This window comes from Podarcis cretensis (genome assembly GCF_951804945.1).
Source record: "Podarcis cretensis genome assembly, chromosome: Z".
In the NCBI taxonomy this organism is placed as follows: Eukaryota; Metazoa; Chordata; class Lepidosauria; order Squamata; family Lacertidae; genus Podarcis; species Podarcis cretensis.
Genome location: NC_137184.1, coordinates 18013065 through 18034344, shown reverse-complemented (window position 1 = coordinate 18034344; position 21280 = coordinate 18013065). Strand labels below are relative to the sequence as shown.

The window sequence follows — 21280 nt, the reverse complement described above, 5'->3', positions numbered from 1 at the left end:
GACTGAACAACAGGAGCTCAACCCGTTGCAGGGATTAAAACCGCCGACCTTCTGACTGGCAAGCCCAAGAGGCCACCCACGTCCCTATGCCCTGGGAGAAACCAGGGTTTAAACCCATCCATTTGGTCACAAAGGTCATGGGTGTGACCTTGGGGGCCGGTAACTACCTCTCTCGGCATAACCTACCTCACAGAGTTGCTGTGGGGATTAAATGAGGACTAGGCCCTGATGGAGACCAGGGTTCAAATCCCTCCCAACTCAGTCCTGAAGCTCACTGGGGGTGATCTTATGCTAGAGAGACTACCTTTCTTGTATCCTAGGACAGAAACTTAATAAACAGTCATGAAATAGTTACAGGTAGGTAGCCATGTTGGTCTGCCATAGTCAAAACAAAATTTTAAAAATCCTTCCAGCACCACCTTAGAGACCAACTAAGTTTGTTATTGTTATGAGCTTTCGTGTGCATGCACACTTCTTCAGATACACTGAAACAGAAGTCACCGGAACTTTATATATAGTGAGAAGGTGGGGACGGGTATTACTCAGAAGGATGGTGGGAATGGGTGATTAGCTGATAGGTGTAGTAAACCTGTATCTGAAGAAGTGTGCATGCACACGAAAGCTCACACCAATAACAAACTTAGTTGGTCTCTAAGGTGCTACTGGAAGGAATTTTTTTAGTCATGAAATATACATGGTGCTTTGGGGTTTGGAACCGCCTTTCCTCCCTTAGATGCTCTGCAGCAAATTAACTCATCAGCAAGAAGGCCGCGTCCCCAGAAACTGGCCTGGCTGCTTTTCCCTCACGCTTCTAAGCAGTTGAGAAGGTGGAGCTCTTGTCAGTTTGCACCCATGTATCCAATTTCTTGAATCCGGATTCTGACATCTGACATCTGTCTTGCAAGATATCATCTTGCAAGATACCGCCAAAGTCTTGTGAAGTCTCACGTGCTCCATGAGATCTCACAATATTTAAAAGAGACCTCTCCAGAAATTTGTGCCACTTGAGGGTGACGCTTCTCCACTGAGACAGAGGCAAAGTGGGTGCCACCTCCCTGGGTGTCTGTCATTCAGGGTGGGTGTCTCCCACAGCCTCATCAGTGGGCCAGGACCAAGAGGCCCTGATGGCCACCAAACTTGTATGGCTTTAAAAGAGAACTGGATGAATTCATGGAGGAGATGAGGTGTTCAGTGCCTAGTAGCCCTAATGCCAATGCTCTGCATACACAGTTGGAGGCAGTAATGCTTAAGAATGCCAGTTTCTGGAGACCACAGAAATCTTAACCTGAAGAGATCTTAACCTGAAGCACCACTTTAGCTAATAGGGCCGGAGCACAATTTCTGTTCTCATCCTGAAGCAAAGTTCTTAACCTGAGGTACTATTTCTGGGTTAGTGGGGTCTGTAATCTGAAGCGTATGTAACCCGAGGTACCACTGTAAAGCACTGCTAAAATTACTGCCCTCGCTTCACAGTTGTTAGCCACCCCAAGAGCATTAGAAACACTTGAGGTGGTATTCTTCTTCTTTTTAGGAAGCTGCCTTTCACTGAATCAGAGCAAACTGGGGCGGGGGCAGGGGGGGGGGACTCACTCCCAGCCCTAGCTGGAGATGCCCTGCCTCTGGCAATGGTCCACTCCTATGAAGAAAGGCTCCATTCCATGGTTCTGAAGTAAGAGCCAATCCATTGCAGTTTTGCAAGCCATGGCACTTCCATCTCCTCCTTTGCAAAATCAACAGAACATGCTAGTTTTTAGTTTTTTTGGTTTTTTTTTTTTGCAGACAGGGGGGAGGAACATCCTCTATGGCATGAGTAGGCAAACTAAGGCTCAGGAGCCGGAGCCGGCCCAATCGCCTTCTAAATCCGGTCCACCTACGGTCTGGGAATCAGCATGTTTTTACATGAGTAGAATGTGTCCTTTTATTTAAAATGCATCTCTGGGTTTTTTTTGTGGGGCATAGGAATTCGTTCATTTTTTCTTCTTCAAAATATAGTCCAGCCCCCCACAAGGTCTGAGGGACAGTGGACTGGCCCCCTGCTGAAAAAGTTTACTGACCCCTGCTCTATGGCAACCTTCTGTCCAGGAGGAAGGACCAGGGTTCAGAGATGGAGCACCTGCTCTGCATGCAAAGGGCCCAGGTTCAATCCCTCTGGGAATATCAAGGTAGGGCTGGGAATGTCTCCAATCTAAAACCCTGGAAAGCCAGTGCTGCTACCAGTCAGTGTTGGTGACACTGAATTAGATGGACTGACTCAGTCTAAGGCAGCCTCTCTTTGTGCCAGGGGCGAGTCCAGAGCAGACTTGCTGCCTTCCACCTCTCCCTCCTCCCCCTTCACTCACACAACCTTACACACACAGAGACAGACTTTGCACACAGGAAACAGTGTTTGTCGAAAAGGAACACGGCGTTTTTGCAACAGTCAACTTCCTCTGACCTCCTTATGTCATGATTTTTAGTCACTCTCTGATTACAGCATCTCGAACCCTCACCCAGGACTGAAATGACAATAGGGTCATGATGTTACACTCAGCTCCACCACCACCACAGCCCTATCAGAAAGCATTGCAACATTTTCCTCATGACACAGATGTCGGCTGCACCAGGAAATCCACCCCCCCCCCAAGAAAACAGTTAAAAAAATAAAAGGCAAAAGCATCCTTAGGTATGTAGAATGCCTTTTTTTGTTTTGTTTCCTTATTCTTGCCTGTGTGGGTGGCCTCATTCTGACAAGGCCTCAACCATAAATTCATACAGTAAGCCTGATTCAAAGCACCAAATTCTCTGAAAAACAGGAGTAGCCAGCATTGCCACACAACTTGGTCATGCACCTCTAAGGACTTTGAAGATTCCTCAGAAAAGGCCCAAATGAAAATGCCACACTTTATTCATAGCATGAGCACAAAGGGAAGCCCAGGTGCCGTGAAGTCTGAAGCAACCCCTCTCACTCTCAACTCAACAGGGTTGTTGTGAGAATAAAATTGGAAGGGCTGATGCAGAAGACCCATCTATGCAGCCTTGAATCACTTTATACGGGACCGCCTCTCCTGGTATGCCCCGCGGAGGACCTTACGGTCCACAAATGACAACATTTTGGAGGTCCCAGGTCGAAGGTGGTTAGATTGGTCTCAACTAGGGCCAGGGCCTTTTCAGTATTGGCCCCAACTTGGTGGAACGCTCTGTCACAAGAGACTAGGGCCCTGGGGGACTTGACATCTTTCCGCAGGGCCTGCAAGACAGAGCTGTTCCGCCTGGCCTTTGGTTTGGACTCAGTCTGACCCTTATGTTTCCTTCCCCTTATGGTTTTGATCTATGGGCTACTTTTAAAATGAGGCTGCATTTTAAATTGCATTTTAACCTGTATTTTAAATTGGTGCCCCCCCTATTATGTTTTTTACTGAAAATTTAATGCTGTTAGCCGCCCTGAGCCTGGCTCTGGCTGGGTATAAGTATAATAATAATAATAATAATAATAATAATAATAATAATAATATCTACAAACCACCAGCTGGATCAGTGCTCTGTTCTTACAGTGACCAACCTGATACCCCAAAGGGGAAACCAGCAAACAGGATTCAAGCACAAGATCTCTCTCCCCTCCTGTGGTTTCCAGGAACTGGTATTCAGAAGCACCTATGGAGGCAGAGCACAGCCATTATGGCCAGTAGCCCTCATTAGCCCTCTCCTCCTTTATGTATTTGTATAATCCTTTTTTAAAGCTGTCTAGGTTGGTGGCTGTTACTGCCTCCTGTGGAAGTATCGTTTAACTATGTGCTGTGCAAAGAAAGGCTTTCTTTAAATTAAAAAGTCCCCATTGCTGCAAACTTTCTTCAAAGGGGAGCCGCTCCATTCTAGGAAGGAATAAGGAGCAATATAAACTTAACAAGATTATTGTAAAACAAGAACCAGCCAACAAAACAGGCTCCCTTCCATTGGTTGAGTGTACATACCAAACATCTGAAGCACATGGCTTTCCCTCAAAGAGCCCTGGGGACTTTGTTTTACCTTTCACAGAGTTCCAGTTCCCAGGATTCTTTTTTTCTTTTTAAGGGGGTTGTTTGGGTTGCTTTAAATTTGCAGTGTGTACATAGCCTTATACACAAACCCAGTCCTGGCTCTTGGAATCCAAAGTTAGCTAGATCACAGTCTTTGTGGACAAGGCCAGATTAACCCCCTTTGCAGCTTATATAAATCTCAGGGCAGGGATATTTGATGACCAAGGAGGCCAGAGAACGTGTTCCAAAGAACCACACTAGCCACTAAATGGTGGCACAGGAGTAGATCAATCCCTTCTGGAGGTGACCTACTGGCCAGGGTGGCCTTTCTGGGTCAGGTCAACCCCTTGGTACACTAAGGTTGTATAACAAACAACATTACTACTACTACTTTTTTTTTTAATGTCAAACTGTATCCCCAAAACTGGTCCACTGGCATCTCGCTATTCAGCCTGGCATCTGGCTGCTGCAAAAAGTGTGTAACCCCAGAACTGCAAAACCAGAACCACACTGTTAAGTTCTGAGGCTGTTCTGGAACCCTGGTTGATAATGAACAGGAGTCTTTTCCTCTGGTGCGAACCTGGCACATAAAAAGCTGCTTTCTATTGAGTCATTGGACCATTGGTCCATTCAGTTCCATATTGTCTACACTGACTGGCAGTAACTCTCCAGCCCTACCTGAAGATGACACTGGGGATTGAACCCAAGACCTTCTGCATGCAGATCAGGGGCTCTTCCACAGAGCCACGGCCCTTCCCTAATTTCATTGGTCTACTCTGAGTAGAGTTTCATCAACTGCAGCCCCAGAGGTTGCTCTATACATAGATATACAGATATAGACATGTCTCAGTTCAGGCAGGCCAGCAGTGTTGTCACAGCTCAAGGACACATTCCAAGCACACTCATGTACTCCAGGAGCAGCAGGGCCCATGGGGAGAGGGTTGGGGGCAGAGGGGTGGTCAAGGAAAGAGCACTGGAGGCTGGACAGAGAGGGCCAAAGGGCCACATGTGGCCTGAGAAGTTTCCAGCTGCTGCTTTAGGACTTTAAAATCTCTTGTTGTTTAATGGCCTTTGTGTTTGCTTGATGCCAGAACTTACTATGCCCTGCAAATAAATAAACTCTGCCACCCCTGGTGAATGTGCTTCTAGGATTTCTATTTATAGGCTCTAAGAGGATGAGTAAGTGTGATCACCGCCCCTTTGCATGTGGGCCATGCTGCATCCTTGATCCCTTTTTAAGTGGCTTCTAGGGCTAATGCTCACACATTAGGATTTTTCTTTTGCTCCTTCTTTTGCAGGCTTCATCTGGCTGGGCCTGTGGGAAGAGCTGCTAGGAGGGGAATGTGAGGACTGGCAGTAAGGGGTGGTGGTGGGGAACAGATTGGTTGAGCAACCAGTTGTTTGCTGTCCGGTCTGCAGGACAATCTCAGAGAGTTCCTGTGTGTCAGAAGGATCCCAAACTAGGAGAGCCAGCCAATATTTCTAGGACAGGCTGTTAATGCAGGCTCTGCAAACAAGCATTTAGCTGAATTGTTCAAGGCTTTGACTTGCTGGCTGGGACTGATGGGAGCTTTAGTGCAAAACACCTGGAGGGCACCAAATGTATGAGGAAGGGCTGCAGCTCAGTGGCAGATCACTTGCTTTGCTTGCAGAAGGTCCTGGGTTCAACACCCAGCAGATCTCCTCCAGGTAGGTCTTGGGAAAAGACTCCCTTCCAGAAGCCCCCTCGTGAAGCTGATGTCAGCCAGTGTAGACAGTAGACCAAGAGTCTGACTTAGTAGAAGGCATCTTCCTAAGTTAAATATAAGTAGCAACCTCCTATTAAATTTAGACAATAATCTTCATTTTTAGGGGAAGGTTTGCTGCTCCAAGGTACAGCCCCTGCTGCAGTTCTGTGAAGGGTGAACTGCAGTTCCCAGGATTCATTGAGGGTAGTCCAAATAGATAAATATAGGGTGCAGATCTATCCTATATTTAACATGCCAGTGTTAGGCTGCGTACACATCACACATAATCCCCGTCCCACATCTCTCAGAACTCAATTTTTTCTAACCCCCAGAACTCCCTGCCTATGGATATTGGTCAGGCGCCTTTGCTATACTCTTTTCGGCACCTGCAAAAAACAATTTTGTGTAGACAAGCCTATGCAGCTATTTAGAAAGCAGATGTGAGTCTATTGCTATTTTAACTGTTTGAATGTCTAAAATTATTGTTAATTCTTCCTGTTGATAATTTTGTTGTTTTTGTCTCTGTTGTTAACTGTGTTAAAGTTTTTCTTTCTTAAATCATGAAGCGCTGTATAGATTTTATGAAATAAAAAAGTTAAAAGCACTTAGCTTTCCCCAAAGAGTTATAGGCACCGCAGTTTGTTAAAGGCACTGGGAACTGTAGCTCCCTGGGGAGCAAAACTACACTCCCCAAGATTCTTTGGGGGAAGAAACCATGTACTCCAAAGGCATGGGGTGTCTGCAGGCCACATTTTTAAAATTTAAACAGGTCTACTCTGCACATTGGGACGCAGGTGGCGCTGTGGGTTAAAGCCTCAGCGCCTAGGGCTTGCCGATCGAAAGGTCGGCGGTTCGAATCCCTGCGTCGGGGTGCGCTCCCGCTGCTCGGTCCCAGCGCCTGCCAACCTAGCAGTTCGAAAGCATCTCCGGGTGCAAGTAGATAAATAGGGACCGCTTACCAGCGGGAAGGTAAACGGCGTTTCCGTGTGCGGCTCTGGCTCTGGCCAGAGCAGCGATGTCACGCTGGCCACGTGACCCGGAAGTGTCTCCAGACAGCGCTGGCCCCTGGCCTCTTAAGTGAGATGGGCGCACAACCCCAGAGTCTGTCAAGACTGGCCCGTACGGGCAGGGGTACCTTTACCTTTTACTCTGCACATGTCCTGCCAACCTAGCAGTTCGAAAGCACGTCAAACTGCAAGTAGATAAATAGGTACTGCTCTGGCGGGAAGGTTTCCGTGCACTGCTCTGGTTTGCCAGAAGCGGCTTAGTCCTGCTGGCCACATGACCCGGAAGCTGTACGCCGGCTCCCTCGGCCAGTAAAGTGAGATGAGCACCGCAACCCCAGAGTCGTCCGCGACTGGACCTTTACCTTTACTTTACTCTGCACATGACTAACTCCATATCTAACCCTCCAACTTGTGTGCAGCTATACCTACAAGTGGCCTGTAGCCCCTGGAATGTTACCTGTAAGGGTTTGCGCACCAGGGGGGGTTCGCAAAAGGAACGCTCCTCACCTCTTGCCCTTTGTGTAGTGGGTGTTGTCCTTGTAAAAAGCATGCAAATAAGTGACCGTGTGGCAAAGTATCAGGCCTCTCCACAGGCATTCCTGCTAAACAAAATTCTTGCCTCAACTTGCCTCCTTTAAGTAAAGCTTTTGACATGAAAGCATCATTACAGCAACACAAACACACACACACGCAGAGAGAGAGAGGTGTGTGTTTGGAGCTCACACACCTCTGAATACCTCATGGGACCCAAACAATTCCAGTCTGTCAGGGTGTGGAGCAACACAAGAAAGGAAGAAAGGGGTGTGAAAGGGGAATTCTGACACCCACATCCCATGCCCCACTCACAACCCGGCACATTTATTTTTGCTCGAGGGGGAGAGAAATCTCACATTTGCTCACATTCTAGTCCTCATGGACTTGAAGAAAAGGCTGAATTAAATAGGAGCACAGCCTTTTATGGAGTCAGAACACAGGTCCATTCTAGCTCCATATTGTCTACATTGACTGGCAGCAGCTGTACTCCAGGGTTTGAGGCAGGGGATGTTTTCCCAGCTATATATGGAGGTTCCAACAAGCTTTCTACAAGTGAATGCTCTGTCCCTAAGCTACACCTCTTCTCTCTCTCTCTCTCTCTCTCTCTCCATATATATATATCGATGTTCTAGTCCTCATAGTACTGAAGAAAGGGCTGCATTCAGTAATCAGATTTCATCTTGGCAGCTGACAAAAGTGACCACAGGTTTTGGGGGGTCGGGTGGGGGTGTCTAGGCCGAGCACACTGGGGAGGCCTACACCACGAAACTGCTGGTGGTGCAGCTCAAGTTAATTTAGACCCTGAACTTAATACTATTAAGGCAGTCATTTCTGTGTATTGTATCCACCAGGGAAAGGGACACACAATTTTGGAAGAGAGAAAACAGTTGGCATGGCGGATGGTGGGGGTGGAGTGGAACTGGGGTTCCCTTTCACACCAGCTCAGTTTTCCCACCCATGAGTGCAGCTCGGGGGGACGGAGGACAGGGAGGGGCAGCTGCCCCTCCAAAGTCAATAGAAATACATAGCTAACTGAGGTTCTGCCCCCCAGAAAACAAAAGGCCTGTCCTTTCAACAAAAATCCAGACTACACCCATGTTCCCATGTAGGGCATTTCAGGAAAAGTGTTTAATAATAATAATAATAATAATTTATTATTTGTACCCCGCCCCTCTGACTGGGTTTCCCCAGCCACTCTGGGCGGCTTCCAACAGAGATGAAAAATACACTAAAATATCACATATTAAAAACTTCCCTGAACAGGGCTGCCTTCAGATGTTTTCTGAATGTCAGGTAGTTGTCCATCGCCTTGACATCCGATGGGAGGGCGTTCCACAGGGCGGGCGCCACCACCGAGAAGGCCCTCTGCCTGGTTCCCTGCAACTTGGCCTCTCGCAGAAACTTTAAATAAAGAGGTCTTTTATTTAATACAGTGGTACCTTGGTTCTCAAACGCCTTGGTTCCCAAATGCCGAAAACCCGGAAGTAAGTGTTTTCGATCATTTTTCGGAAGCCGAACGTCCAATGTGGCTGTTGACTATTGTTTCGGGGGCACCTGCACCAATCATAAGCTGCACCTTGATTTTTGAACATTTCGGAAGTCAAACGGACTTCCGGAACGGATTAAGTTTGGCGCTTTTGTTTTTGCTATTGATTTTGTGTTTTGTTTTTGAGGCTTTTTGGGTTAATTTGTTTTTGTGACTGTGTGCAAGCGAGTTCAGCTACTGATGGATTGATTGACAGTGTGACTGTGGAAATGGATAAAAGCCCCCATCCAAACAATGACTATCATCAGTACAGGTTAGATTTTTTTTATATTTTAATTTTTATCATCTACAATACTATCTTATTTATTTTACAGTACAGTACATTGATTATTGCTTTCATTTTATGGATCAATGGTCTCAGTAGTAAAATTCATGTTAAATTGCTGTTTTAGGGGTTGTTTTTAAAAGTCTGGAACGGATTAATCAGTTTTGCATTACCTTCTATGGGAAAGTGCGCCTTGGTTTTGGAACGGACTTCCGGAACAGATTAAGTTTGAGTACCAAGGTACCACTGTACTATATTTCTCCTACACTGTTTACAAGAGGAATATGTGTGTCTATTGCATAAAAACACTTGGTACACATGTTTGGAGAACAGCCATGTTGGTGCAATATATTTCCAGTTGCAGTAAAGGGAATGCACACACACATTTTCTGCAAACCAGCAGAACAATTAGCAATCACTTCATGACACATGATTGACAGGAGTGGCTTTGTTCCAATGCCCAACCTCCGAACTTCTGCACATTAAATTCTGAAATGTCCCAATAAAGCCAACATCAAAACCAGTTGAAATGCAAGTTAATTGGGGCTTTAAAATAATAATAATTAAAAGGCTGTTGCATGAATTTCAAGATTCTCTCAGTAACCATGAGGGCTAGATGCTTGAAATAATTCAAGTTGTGTCCCTTGATCACCCAAGGAAGTGAAGGTCCACAAAGAGAGGTTATCTTCTTCTCACCCCTTTCAACAGACCTAGATGCCCTGAAGCATTATAAAGAAGTAAAATTTGGGTGGGTCTGGAATGCTGATCTCTGCTTGCTCAGAAGTCAGTATGTGCAGCCAGACGAAGACAGCTCAACTCACACTATTGCACTAAAACATCCACCCAACACTCTCACTCTCTCTGAAATGGAAATGCAGGCCTTGTTATTTCATGCAAAATAATGGCAACATTTAAATTGCCGTAATATTTTTGCTGTTGGTTATTCAGCAGTATGGATTCTAGCATGTGTTTGAAAAAATATGCTGTGGAAATCCAGACTGACCTGCTACCTGCCAGGCAGGGCCTGATTCTAGAAACCACACATAGCAAGAGTGCTGTAATTAGAGTTGATTCAAAATAGCAGCTCATTATCTTTGCTGCAGCATCCTTAGACCAACCACTACGCAACATCATTTAATTAGGGGAAAATATATCATGGATCTCTTGCAGAGAAAGAAATCAAGTTCATGGAAGGGGGAACTGTGACCCCCGTTCTGTGTAGCACAAGCTGGCTTCCAAAACTAAAGTGGGTGGAGGGGATAGAAAAGCAAAGGAGTTGTAGTCCAACTTTGATGTATCATAATTATTGTATAATTGTATTTTAGAATGTTGCTTTTGAATGCTATGAGCTGCCTTGCATACCACCTTGGGAGGAAGCAGGTATAAATATAAACACGTTAAATAATAGGTCCATTGACACCAATGGACCCAAATCAGTCAAGCCCTTTAATTCCAATGTGTCTACTCTAAGAAGATATTGTTGGATAAAACACCTCTGAAGATGTTGGGTGACATGCTGATTTTTTTTTTTTAAAGAAACTGCCTGCAAAGTAGATGCTGGCGATTTCATTAATGTTTCATTGGATTATGCTAAACTAATAAGGGAAGAGAAATGAGATCTCAGTCTACTTTTTTTTAAGAGGAGAGAGAGAGAGAGAGAGAGAGAGAGAGAATAATAGTAAGAAGCTAGTCCAAACTCACACCTCCACTTTTAAAAATTTTTAAATTCCCCAGAGTGGCTGGGGAAACCCAGCCAGATGGGCGGGGTAGAAATAATAAAATATTATTATTATAAAAAGGCTAAATTCGCGCTATACTGTACATTTAAAAACACCCCTCCCCGAAAGAATCGTGGGAACTGTATTTCACAAGACTTCAATTTCCAACACCCTTAAACTACAGTTCCCAGGATTCTTCAGGGGTGGGTGGGTGGAAATATGCTCTAAATATGTGGTGCATATGCAAGCCAGAAAGCAACTTTCATGCCCTCCAACATTTTTCTGATGAAAATAGGGACGTCCCATTCCAGAATGATAATTTTACTATATATACCCCACACATCTTACTGGGTTGCCCCAGCCACTCTGGGCAGCTTCCAACATATTTGAAACGTAATAAAAGATTAAACATAAAAAAAACGCCTTCCCTATACAGGATGGCCTTCAGATGGCTGGGGGGTCAGATAACTCCATACCCTCCAACATTTCTCCAATGAAATTAGGGACATCCTAAGGAAAAGTGGGACAATCCGGGATCAAATCGGAAACCAGGACGGCTTCTCTAAACCAGGAACGTCACTAGAAAATAGGGGCACTTGGAGGGTCTGAACTTTTTAAACATACACAGATGACGCATCAATGCTTTGGGCTGGTTTAATTTAGACTGGAGTCAGGAAGGAATGCTGGAGACAACTGTCGTAGCTGGGTGGGTGTGCACAATTTTCCCAAGTCTAGAGGGGGGCAGTCTTCTGAGCAGCCAGCTGCGTATTTTGTTCTTGGGGTTGTTGTTTTTTGCAACAGCAAGGGGAGGTAGAGGTGTGAAAAGACACCCTGACCAAGTGGTTCCCAAAGTGTGCAGTAACATGGGGGCGGCGGCGGGAGGAGGCTGATTCCCTGGGGGGCACTAAGAGACAAGAGTGGGGCAGAATGGCGCTGAAGGTGTGAATGACTATTACACTTTGAAAAGCTGCTATCACTGGATCAAGTTCCTCCAGTTAAGCCAGAGTTTTAATTGGATTTTGAGTAAATGTGCAATTAATTGTTGCTGTTTTGAATTGTACTGTCTGTTATCGGGACCGTGATTCTACAGCAGTTTGACTTCACCCCCGGAGGCGCATTCCACTGTCTCTCGAGACAGATGGATGCCAACAAAAAAATTCTGAACAATGTCTTTTTATAGGGTAGGGTAGCAGGTGCTGGGGTTGAGTTTATGGAGGCAAGGGGGCGGTGGCTGAAAAAGTTTGAAAAGCGCTGCTAGACTATGCACAGAGAGTCCGCGCCCCCCCCACCCCGGTGTGAGATTTGGGGCTCTTGTAAAGTGTGTGCGCGTGAGATTTGAGGAAGTGAAGGATCAAAGTTTCTTAAGAGAATGGAAAGCAAAAGCAGCCTTTCTCAACCTGTTGAGAACCGCTGGTTTAAAGCGAGATTTCTCTATCCTAGCTTGCTCTCTACTCTCCAGGAAGAGGCAGGACTTGCAAACCCGGAAGAGCGGAGGAGGAAAACTCTCCCTCCAGAAAAGGCTTGCTCCACAAGTCACCAAAACGGAAAGCTTGCATTAAGAGTTTTGCTAGAAGGCAGCAGAGAAAACGGCTTCCAAAGACATTGCATGAGCCGCGTTCTGTGGATTTTTGCAAATATTTTAAGGGCGGCAAAACATAAATTTTTAAAAAGCAGTCACTTGTATTAAGACACGTGTGTGGGAAAAACAAGGAGCCTGTCCTTGGCAGAGGTGAGCCTCCAAACGTTGCCACACTTTGCAAACTGCCTGCTAAACATCCGTGAAAGAAAAGCACGAGGAGAGCTTGCGAGCGCGCGCAGAGCTCCACGCCCTGAGTGGGAAAGGAATCCCAACCCGGGAAAGGAAACGGTGGGAGGGATGTCACAGAATCGTAGAATGGGAAAGGACGCAAAGGATCATCTAGTCCAACCCGCTATGATGCATGCGTGTGTGTGTGTGTGTGTGTGTGTGTGTGTGTGTATATCCCAAACTCTCAGCTATTATTGCAAAGAACACCCCAAATAAATAAAGGAGATCGGGGAAGCGGAGAAGCTTCCAAGCTCACGTCATGTTGTGGACAGTCCTTCCTCGGTTCCATAGGAGGCAGACGGGGGCGGTGAAGGTGGAGGCAACCACGCAGAGGACGCAGTAGAAGCCAATCTTCGCCTTGAACTTGGCCCGTGGGCTGAGCTCCAGCGCCAGTGCCACCAGAACCAGCATGAGGGACACCCAGAAGAGCCACCCGCCTTGGGTCTCCATCCTGCGCGCAAAAGAGCGCCGGGGGACCGCAATAAAAAGTCTCGCTCTCCCCTTTTGGGGGTCCTGTGGAGAGGGGCTGCCGGGATTCCACGCAGCGCACAGCCCGGGAGAGCCGCGTAGTGGAGCGCGAAACGTTGTAGGCGCGGAAGGAAAGGTGACAGTGGCAGCAGCAGTGACGGCACGCAACTCCAGGCGGCTCAGCCGGGCCCGTCCCGTCCCTTAATGGGCGGACACACCCGGCGGTCACGCCCTCCTCGCTCACGGTTGCTTTTCGGCGCCCGGGCTTGGCCTTCCAAGAGAGGGAGCTGCTTTAGGGCTGAGTCAGAGCTTTGATCAGGTCCTCCGCCTGAAAAGAAAGAAAGATTCTAGTCCTCACGATTCTGGAGAAATAGCTGAATTAAACAGAAGCACATGTCGATCTAGCTCAGCACTGTCTACATGGACTGGCCGCAGCTCTCCAGGAATTTCAGGCTGGTGGCATTCCCCGCCGACTAAGATGCTAGTCCTCATAGTTCTAGAGAAAAGCCTGGATGAAATAGGGAGGTAGGAAGTGCCTTGCACTGAGTCCAACTATTGAGCCATCTAGCTCAGTATTGTCTACACAGACTGGCAGCAGTGTCTTTCCGGGGCTTCTGGAGGAGCCTTTGTTAGGATACTAGTCCTCATAGTTCTGAATTAACTGAAGCTCAGGACTGGCTGCACTAGCTGACAGCAGAAGCTGCTCTCCAGAGCTTCAGACAGGGGACATTCTCAGCGGAGCTATAGCCCTTCCCCATAAGTTTCTAGTCCTCATAGTTCTGAAAAAGTTTGAATCAAACAGGAATACAGGAAGCTGGATGCTGGATGCTTCTGAGTCAGGGACTAAATGCTGTCCATTTAGTTCACTAGTGACTAGACTGACTAGCAGCAGTGGTTTCCCAGTGCTTCAGATTTAAGAGATAATCCCAGCTGTACCTGGAAGTTCCAGGGATTGAAGAGGGTACTTTTTGCAAACAAAGCAGATGCTCCAACACTGAGCTACATGGGAAAGTGTATTAAAATAAGTCAGCCCAGCAGTATTGCCTGCACTGACTGGCAGCAGTCGTTCTCCAAAGGTTCAGAGATGGGAGGTGCCTCCTCTTTCCTTTCTTTGTCCACCCTCCCCCCACTTTCTTCTCCCATCCTACCGTTCCCATCTTTCAGGATCTCATAAGAACATAAGACGAGCCTGCTGGATCAAGCCAAAGGGGGCCCAGTCCAGCATCCTGTTCTCCCACTGGCCAGCCAGATGCCCCAATGGGAAACCTTCTGTAATCAGGACTCAGGAACAAGTGCCCTCTCGCCTTCTGTGGCTTTCAGAAACTGGAATTCAGAAGCATTACTGCCTTCAAAGGTACAGACAGCATTGTGATCATAGCTAATAGCCATCAACAGCCTCTTTTAAAATTATCTAGGCTGTCCCTGCCTCCTGTGGCACTGAGTTCCATAGTTTAACAATGTCCTACATGAATAAATCCTTTCTTTTATCTGTCCTGAATCTTCCACTATTCAGCATTGTTCTATGAGACACTCACCCCACATGGAAAGGAGCTCACCAGTCCCTTCTTGATTCAAAGGGGATATTCCTGAGAGGCCATGCCCCAGATAACCAGCAGGGTGTGGTTATTTTAGTTAAATCCTCTCTTGCTCTTCACCTCTTGTGCAGAATCCTCTCCGGCTCTTTGCACCAGATAAGAGACCTCTCCTTTGCCGGCACCAAGACCAGGAAGGGGAAACCCTGCATCTCTCTGAGCTTGTATTTTTACTGTCTCTCTTAAAGAGGATCTGATTGCTAAGCCGCTTTAATGCTTTAGAAGAGATGCAAGTATAGCCATTGGTTCTGGAGAGCAAATTGGGGCGGCTTCTAAATCTGCAGCTTGACTCCTCCCGTTGCACAAGGGCTTTCTTTGGTCCTACTAAAAATCATAAGGAAACATTGACCTCTTGAGGTCTGTGGTGTGTGTATGCATGGGGCAACATGATAATAGTGTCCAAAATGGTGTGGAGAAAGTGGGGAGGGAAAAGATTCTCTCTCTCTCTCTCATGTTGGAAGATTCAGGTCAGTTAAAAGAAACGGCTTCTTCACACACGGCAGAGTTAGACTTTGGAACTCTCATCCCCAGGAAGCAGTGATGGCCTGTTGTTGTTGTTTAGTCATTTAGTCGTGTCCAATTCTTCGTGGCCGCATGGACCAGAGCACGCCAGGCACTTCTGTCTTCCACTGCCTCCCGCAGTTTGGTCAGACTCATGTTAGTAGCTTCGAGATCACTGTCCAACCATCTCATCCTCTGTCGTCCCCTTCTCCTTGTGCCCTCCATCTTTCCCAACAACCAGGGTCTTTTCCAGGGAGTCTTCTCTTCTCATGAGGTGGCCAAAGTACTGGAGCCTCAGCTTCATGATCTGTCCTTCCAGTGAGCACTCAGGGCTGATTTCCTTAAGAATGGATAGATATAATCTTCTTGCAGTCCATGGGACTCTCAAGAGTCTCCTCCAGCACCATAATTCAAAAGCATCAATTCTTAATCGATCAGCCTTCTTTATGGTCCAGCTTTCACTTCCATACATCACTACTGGGAAAATACATCATATATCATTACATCGGGACGCGGGTGGTGCTGTGGGTAAAACCTCAGCGCCTAGGACTTGCCGATCACATGGTCGGCGGTTCGAATCCCCGCGGCGGGGTGCACTCCCGTCGTTCGGTCCCAGCGCCTGCCAACCTAGCAGTTCGAAAGCACCTCCGGGTGCAAGTAGATAAATAGGGACCACTTACTAGCGGGAAGGTAAACAGCATTCCGTGTGCTGCGCTGGCTCGCCAGATGCAGCTTGTCACGCTGGCCACATGACCCGGAAGTGTCTGCGGACAGCGCTGGCTCCCGGCCTATAGAGTGAGATGAGCACACAACCCTAGAGTCTGGCAAGACTGGCCCGTACGGGCAGGGGTACCTTTACCTTTTTATCACTACATCACTACTGGGAAAAGGTGGCTAGGTAGCTGGGAAAAGATGGCTTAGGTGGCTTTAAAAAAAGGATGAGACAAATTCATGGAGGAGGTAGTTGACGATGGCCAAAAGCCACAGTGGCTATGCTCTGCCTCCCCAGCTGGAGAAAGCAATGCTTCTTAACACCAGGTGCAGGAGGGGAGAGGCCTCTTGTGCTCAGGTCCTGCTCGTGGGCCACCCAGAAGAGGCACCTGGTTGGCCAATGTGAGAAGAGGATGTTGGACTAGGTGGGCCACTGGCCTGATCCTGCAGGCTCTTCATACAAGTGTAGAATCTAGCTTACTGTCAAAAGGTAAAATTGCATGAATTGCTCTAGCCATTTTTGCCTCTGGCTTCACCTACCACTGGCACATGGCCCCTGGAAGGTTGCCCAGAAGAGAATGTGGCCCTCAGGCTGAAAAAGCCCCCTCCCTGCTGGGCCCATAATATCATGCTGGCAGCCCTTTCCTCAGAGTAAGATCTGGCACCCAAGGGTTCTTGAGTATTGGCCTAAATTTGCATCTGTACATATCATTTATTATATGTGACAGCTCGGCTTGTGTACTGATGGGTGTGTTGCTGTGTTCCAAAGTGCACTGCTATTCCCAGGTTAGACTGCTCCATCGTGACTCTGGCAAAAGGCAGTGGCAGGATATGTCCTAAGGGCCTCTCCGTGGTGATGGACTTTGGATGCTTTTGTTGAAAGTCAGGATTACATAAACACAGATTGGGAAGGTGAGAGTTTTGGGTGGGAAGCACGTTGGGTTGCATTTTAGCTGAGATTTGGCCCCACTGACAGAACCTGGTGGTCTTTGCTTTGATTGATTGCCCCTGGTGCAAATATTGTCTAAGGCAGCTTATAAAGAGAAAGCGGGGGGGGGGGGGGAGCATGAAGTTTTTGTTTTCTTCCTTTCTGTAGAATGCAATCTGCAAAGGAAAAAAAGGGTAGGTCTGTGTGGGAATTCTCCATGTTCTGCCCTGAGTCTATGTTGCTTTTCAAAATTAGCCCTTGTTCATAGCCTGCCAGTATAAACACCAGTTTGGAAAATGCAGTGCCTCTGTTGTACCGGAGCAGCTGCTTTAAATGCAGACAGCCTCAGGTTCAATCCCTTTATTCAGAACCTTGAAGACTGGAATCTATTAATTTTTAGCAGATAGTTCAGTGGTATAGCACCTGCTTTTCATGCAGAAGGTGGCAGGTTCAATCCCCGCTGGCATCTCCACATAGGGTTGGTAAAGAGCCCCCTGTTTAAAAGCCAGAACAGCTGCTGCCAGTCAGTGCAGACAATATTAATCAAGATGGACTAGGGATCTGACCTGATGTAAAGCTATGGGCTCTGTGGCCAGCAGAAATGGCATGACCCAGAACATTTCCAGAAAACACACACAACTGTGATCCTTCTCCCTGATCCTTGATGTAAATGAGACTCTCAGTGGTTTCTTGGCAGGGAGGGAAATGCAGTCTGCACCTGGCTCAGGAGCACTGTTGTCTCTTCTTGCTTCACATTCCAGAGCCCAGATTTCACCCGGTAATAAGCTGATCTTAAAGAGGCTCTGCCCACCACAGGGTGCCTTCTGCTTCCCTGTACTTAAACCACCAGCAGAAACACTTTCTGGTTTCAACACAAAATTTCCCCAGCTGGGTGAAGGGTTAACAAAATCAAAAAACAAGAGCAGGGTGTGTTGGGAAAGGCAGCCAGCTAAGTTCTTTGTCTTCTGATAAAGTCAGGGCCTGGTTCTTATGCAATTATCATCATCTACAGGACAAACTTGTTATTAAAATGAGAACAATCACATAAAAGCAACCACAAAAATATGTTTTCTTGACTCCAGGCACCTAGGGATGTCCCCCTGTAAAGATGCAAAGAGATACCTGGCTTGTGGACTTCCTGGAGCTTCCTGGGTTCCTGTAGAGAAGAGGATTCTGGGTTTGGTGGGGTTGCCCATCTTGGCCTGATCTAGCAGGGCGCCTCTTAAATAAAAAGATAAGGAGAGCCCTCATGGATCAGGCCAATGGCCCACCTAGTCCAGCATCCTATTATCACCAGTAGCCAGCGAGATGCTCCAAACAGAAACCTCCAAGCTGACCCTGAGCACAGGAGCCCTCTCCTCTCCTGCTGCTTCCATCTGCAGAGCAAGAGCATAGCCATTGTGCCTACCAGCAAGAGGCTGTGCTGATAGTAAGGGCAACCCCAAGGAGTGGGGAGGCCAACCAGTTGCTGAGCTTGCAAGGCTGGTCAGTGGATTTTCCCCCACGCCACTGCTCTCCAAACACCTAGTCCATTCATTCATTCATTCATTCATTCATTCATTCATTCATTCCAGTTATGGCTGCTTTTCAGGGCCAAAAACCTTTGCAAAGCGACTGAAGGATCAGACATAAGAAGTTGCATGACACAGAGTTATAGAGCATCAGTCCACCTAGCTCAGCATTGTCTATTCTGACTGGCAGTGACTCCCCAGAGCAGTGGCGTAGCGTGGAGGGTGCAGGGGGGGCCGGCCGCACCGGGCGCAACATCTGGGGGGGCGCGCTCGCCGCCTCCAGAGTCGCCGAAGAGCCCCGGGCGCAGGCTGTAGCAGAGCCCCATGTCTCGTGGAACCGACGAGCTGTGCGCGCGTCTGGCAGGCAGCGGCTCTCAGTGCTCGCCGCTGTCCCCGCGCGTCAGGGCCGCGGAGGGCGCACCAGGCAGCCCCTCCTCACAGCCCCGCCGCCGCCGCTGCTGGGCCATGTTGCATTTTCCTCACCTCTCTGCCCTCCTCCTCCGGGCAAGCGGCGTCATTTGGGTGGCAGCACCAGCGGCAACTCGCCTCAGATCACCTGACATGGACCCACCGCCGCCGCCGTGGCTACCTTACCGTAAATACCCCAGCCCAGGCAGCAGCAAGAAGAAGGTGGCAGCGGCGGCAGGTTAGGGGTTAGGGGCGCAAATTACTTGCCTTGCCCCGGGTGCTGACAACCCACGCTACGCCGCTGCCCCAGAGTCACAGGCAGAAAGCAGGTGGTCTACCATGGAGCTATGGCCCTACTCCTAAAAATTAAGTAAGATCCTAGTCTTCATAGTTCTGAGTTAAATAGGAACATAGGAAGCTGCCTTCTACTGAGGCCCTTGGTCCATCTACTCAGTAATGTTCACACCTGACTGGTTGTGACTTTCTAGGGTTTCAGATGGAGGACCTCTACCTGGAGAAACTAGAAGATGAGCCTGGGATCCTCCGCATGCCAAGCAGGTGCTCTGTCATTGAGCTACAGCCCTTTCCCAACTCAGCTCTCATTCAGAGTTGTTAGAAAAGCCGAGTGCCTCTCCGTCTCTCTGCTAAGCAGTAGCAAGAGGCCAGGGAGTTCCCAGCACTCACCCAGGGTTTGTGTTCCTTTGAAGAATTGAGACACAACGGAGACTGACATAGTTTTAAGAAATATAGTTTATTCACCTATTTACACCTTCACTCTGCAGGGAGGGAGTCCAGATCTTACAGCATGGTCATTTCAAGAGGGGCTTGTCCACCACAGCAGAGCAGCCCTGGAATTCAAGGTATCTCTCCCAGCCAGCCCTCAGCCATCCTGCCCAACATGGATCCCAGTCTTCCCTCCTCCCCCTCTTTTGCATAACACCTTGCTAAAAACTCACTTTTCCTGTCACTTCAAACATACACACACCATCACCTTGGCAACATCTGTCTCCCCAGACCAAAGGATTCCTCTCAGATGGCCCATTTGTCATGTTAACAGATTTGCTCTTCACTAGGCCAACCAGTGAAGAGAAAAATTGTTAGTTTATTGGGTTTAGCCACCCCCGCATCTATGACAAGAGTGAAAGTAGGATTGCACATTTTTGCAGGTTCAGCCAGGAACTGCTTGTTGTCAGCACCAGATTGAGCAAACCACCAGAGACCTCTGCAAAGGCATCACACTAAGTTTAGCTGGAATAGAAAAATCCTCCACCCCCCAAGCAATTGGAACAAGCCCTTCCCTCTATCTCGGGCAGAAATTCTTCCACTTAATGTTGCCGAGGCCAGTCAGTTCAGAAACAAAAATACAGAAATCTGGATCAGCTGCCTCTTCCCAATCTATCACAAGGTTTAAAGGTCTTGCCTCAGCAAAATGTGGAAACCCGTGCTTTAAGGAGAAAAAAGGAGCCTGACTCAGCTACCATCAGGCACCCAGTTCCCTGGAGAACTGAACTCAAGGCCCTGGCAACTGCAGCAGGCTGAGGAAGGGAACAATGGCAAGACAGGTGTTCTAGGCTAATAAGAGCTGAGTTGCTAGGGCTCTAGAACTGGGGCACCCTGCTTTATCTCAAGTGACTCCTGAAAGTTTGGGACCTTTTGGTTTAGAGCTGTGGTTCCTAATGTGGAGCACACGCCCCACAGGGGGGGCAATTTGATTTTTAAAGGGGGGCAATTCGAGAACATTTAGACCAAGTTAATGGCGTTTTAGGCTTCCTCCACGTGAATAGGAGTTCACTTTTTGAATAATAAGAATTATATGTAATTGGGGTGGTGGTTCAGGATTTTAGAGATGCTTAGGTGGGGTGTGGCCAAAAAAAGGTTGGGAACCACTGGTTTAGAGGAAAGGCAAGTAAAAGAGAGTTCATAAAATTATGCATGTCATGGAGAGTGAATAGAAAGAAGTCCTTCTTCCTCTTTTGTGGGCATCCAGTGGAGCTGAATGTTGAAAGATTCAGGACAGATAAAAAGAAGTCCTTCTTCATGCAGCATGTAGTTTAACTATGGAACTTGCTCCCACAGGAGGAAGTGATGGCAACCAACGTAGATGGCTTTTAAAGAGCCTTAGACAAATTCAGGAGGAGAGGGCTATCAGTGGCTACTACATGGTGGTTATGCTCTGCCTCCACCCTAGGAAGCAGTAGAACTTCTGTTGTTGTTTTTTTATAATATTTATTAAATTTTAGTTTAACAATAAAATACATAGATAATAACACAATCATTTCCAATATCCACATTTCATATTCATCTTTGGACTTCCTCACAACCCTTGTTCCTGCTTTCTAAATTCATAAATTTTACCAGCAAATTATTAACTTGGTTTAATTCATATAGTATAATTTTCCAATATTAATATCTCAAATTTTGGGATTTAACATACTCTTATTGAAACTTAATCATAAAATGTTACTTATCCAAAATTTATCTTTTCGTCTTCCAATTAAATTTAAATTTATATTCTTTATAACTAGTTCGTTGAAGCCATGTTTTTGCTAATCTTACATCTTTCTT

The 21280-nt window shown here is 47.2% G+C and overlaps 1 protein-coding gene and 1 long non-coding RNA gene across 2 annotated transcripts in view; one reads left to right on the top strand and one right to left on the bottom strand.

Moving 5' to 3' along the window:
• AGPAT2 (1-acylglycerol-3-phosphate O-acyltransferase 2) overlaps positions 1-13196 on the bottom strand; it is a 29032-nt gene extending 15836 nt beyond the window's left edge. Inside the window, exon 1 of the mRNA XM_079961493.1 lies at positions 12853-13196. Within this exon, the coding sequence (XP_079817619.1) occupies positions 12853-13046 (194 nt within the window). The 5' untranslated portion in view covers positions 13047-13196. The remainder of the gene's footprint in view (positions 1-12852) is intronic.
• A 187-nt stretch (positions 13197-13383) lies between these two features.
• Positions 13384-20879, top strand: LOC307207584. Its single transcript, XR_013834745.1, has 3 exons — positions 13384-13589; positions 16655-16780; positions 19498-20879. It is a non-coding gene; the product is annotated as an uncharacterized lncRNA (long non-coding RNA).
• The last annotated feature ends 401 nt before the right edge of the window (positions 20880-21280 follow it).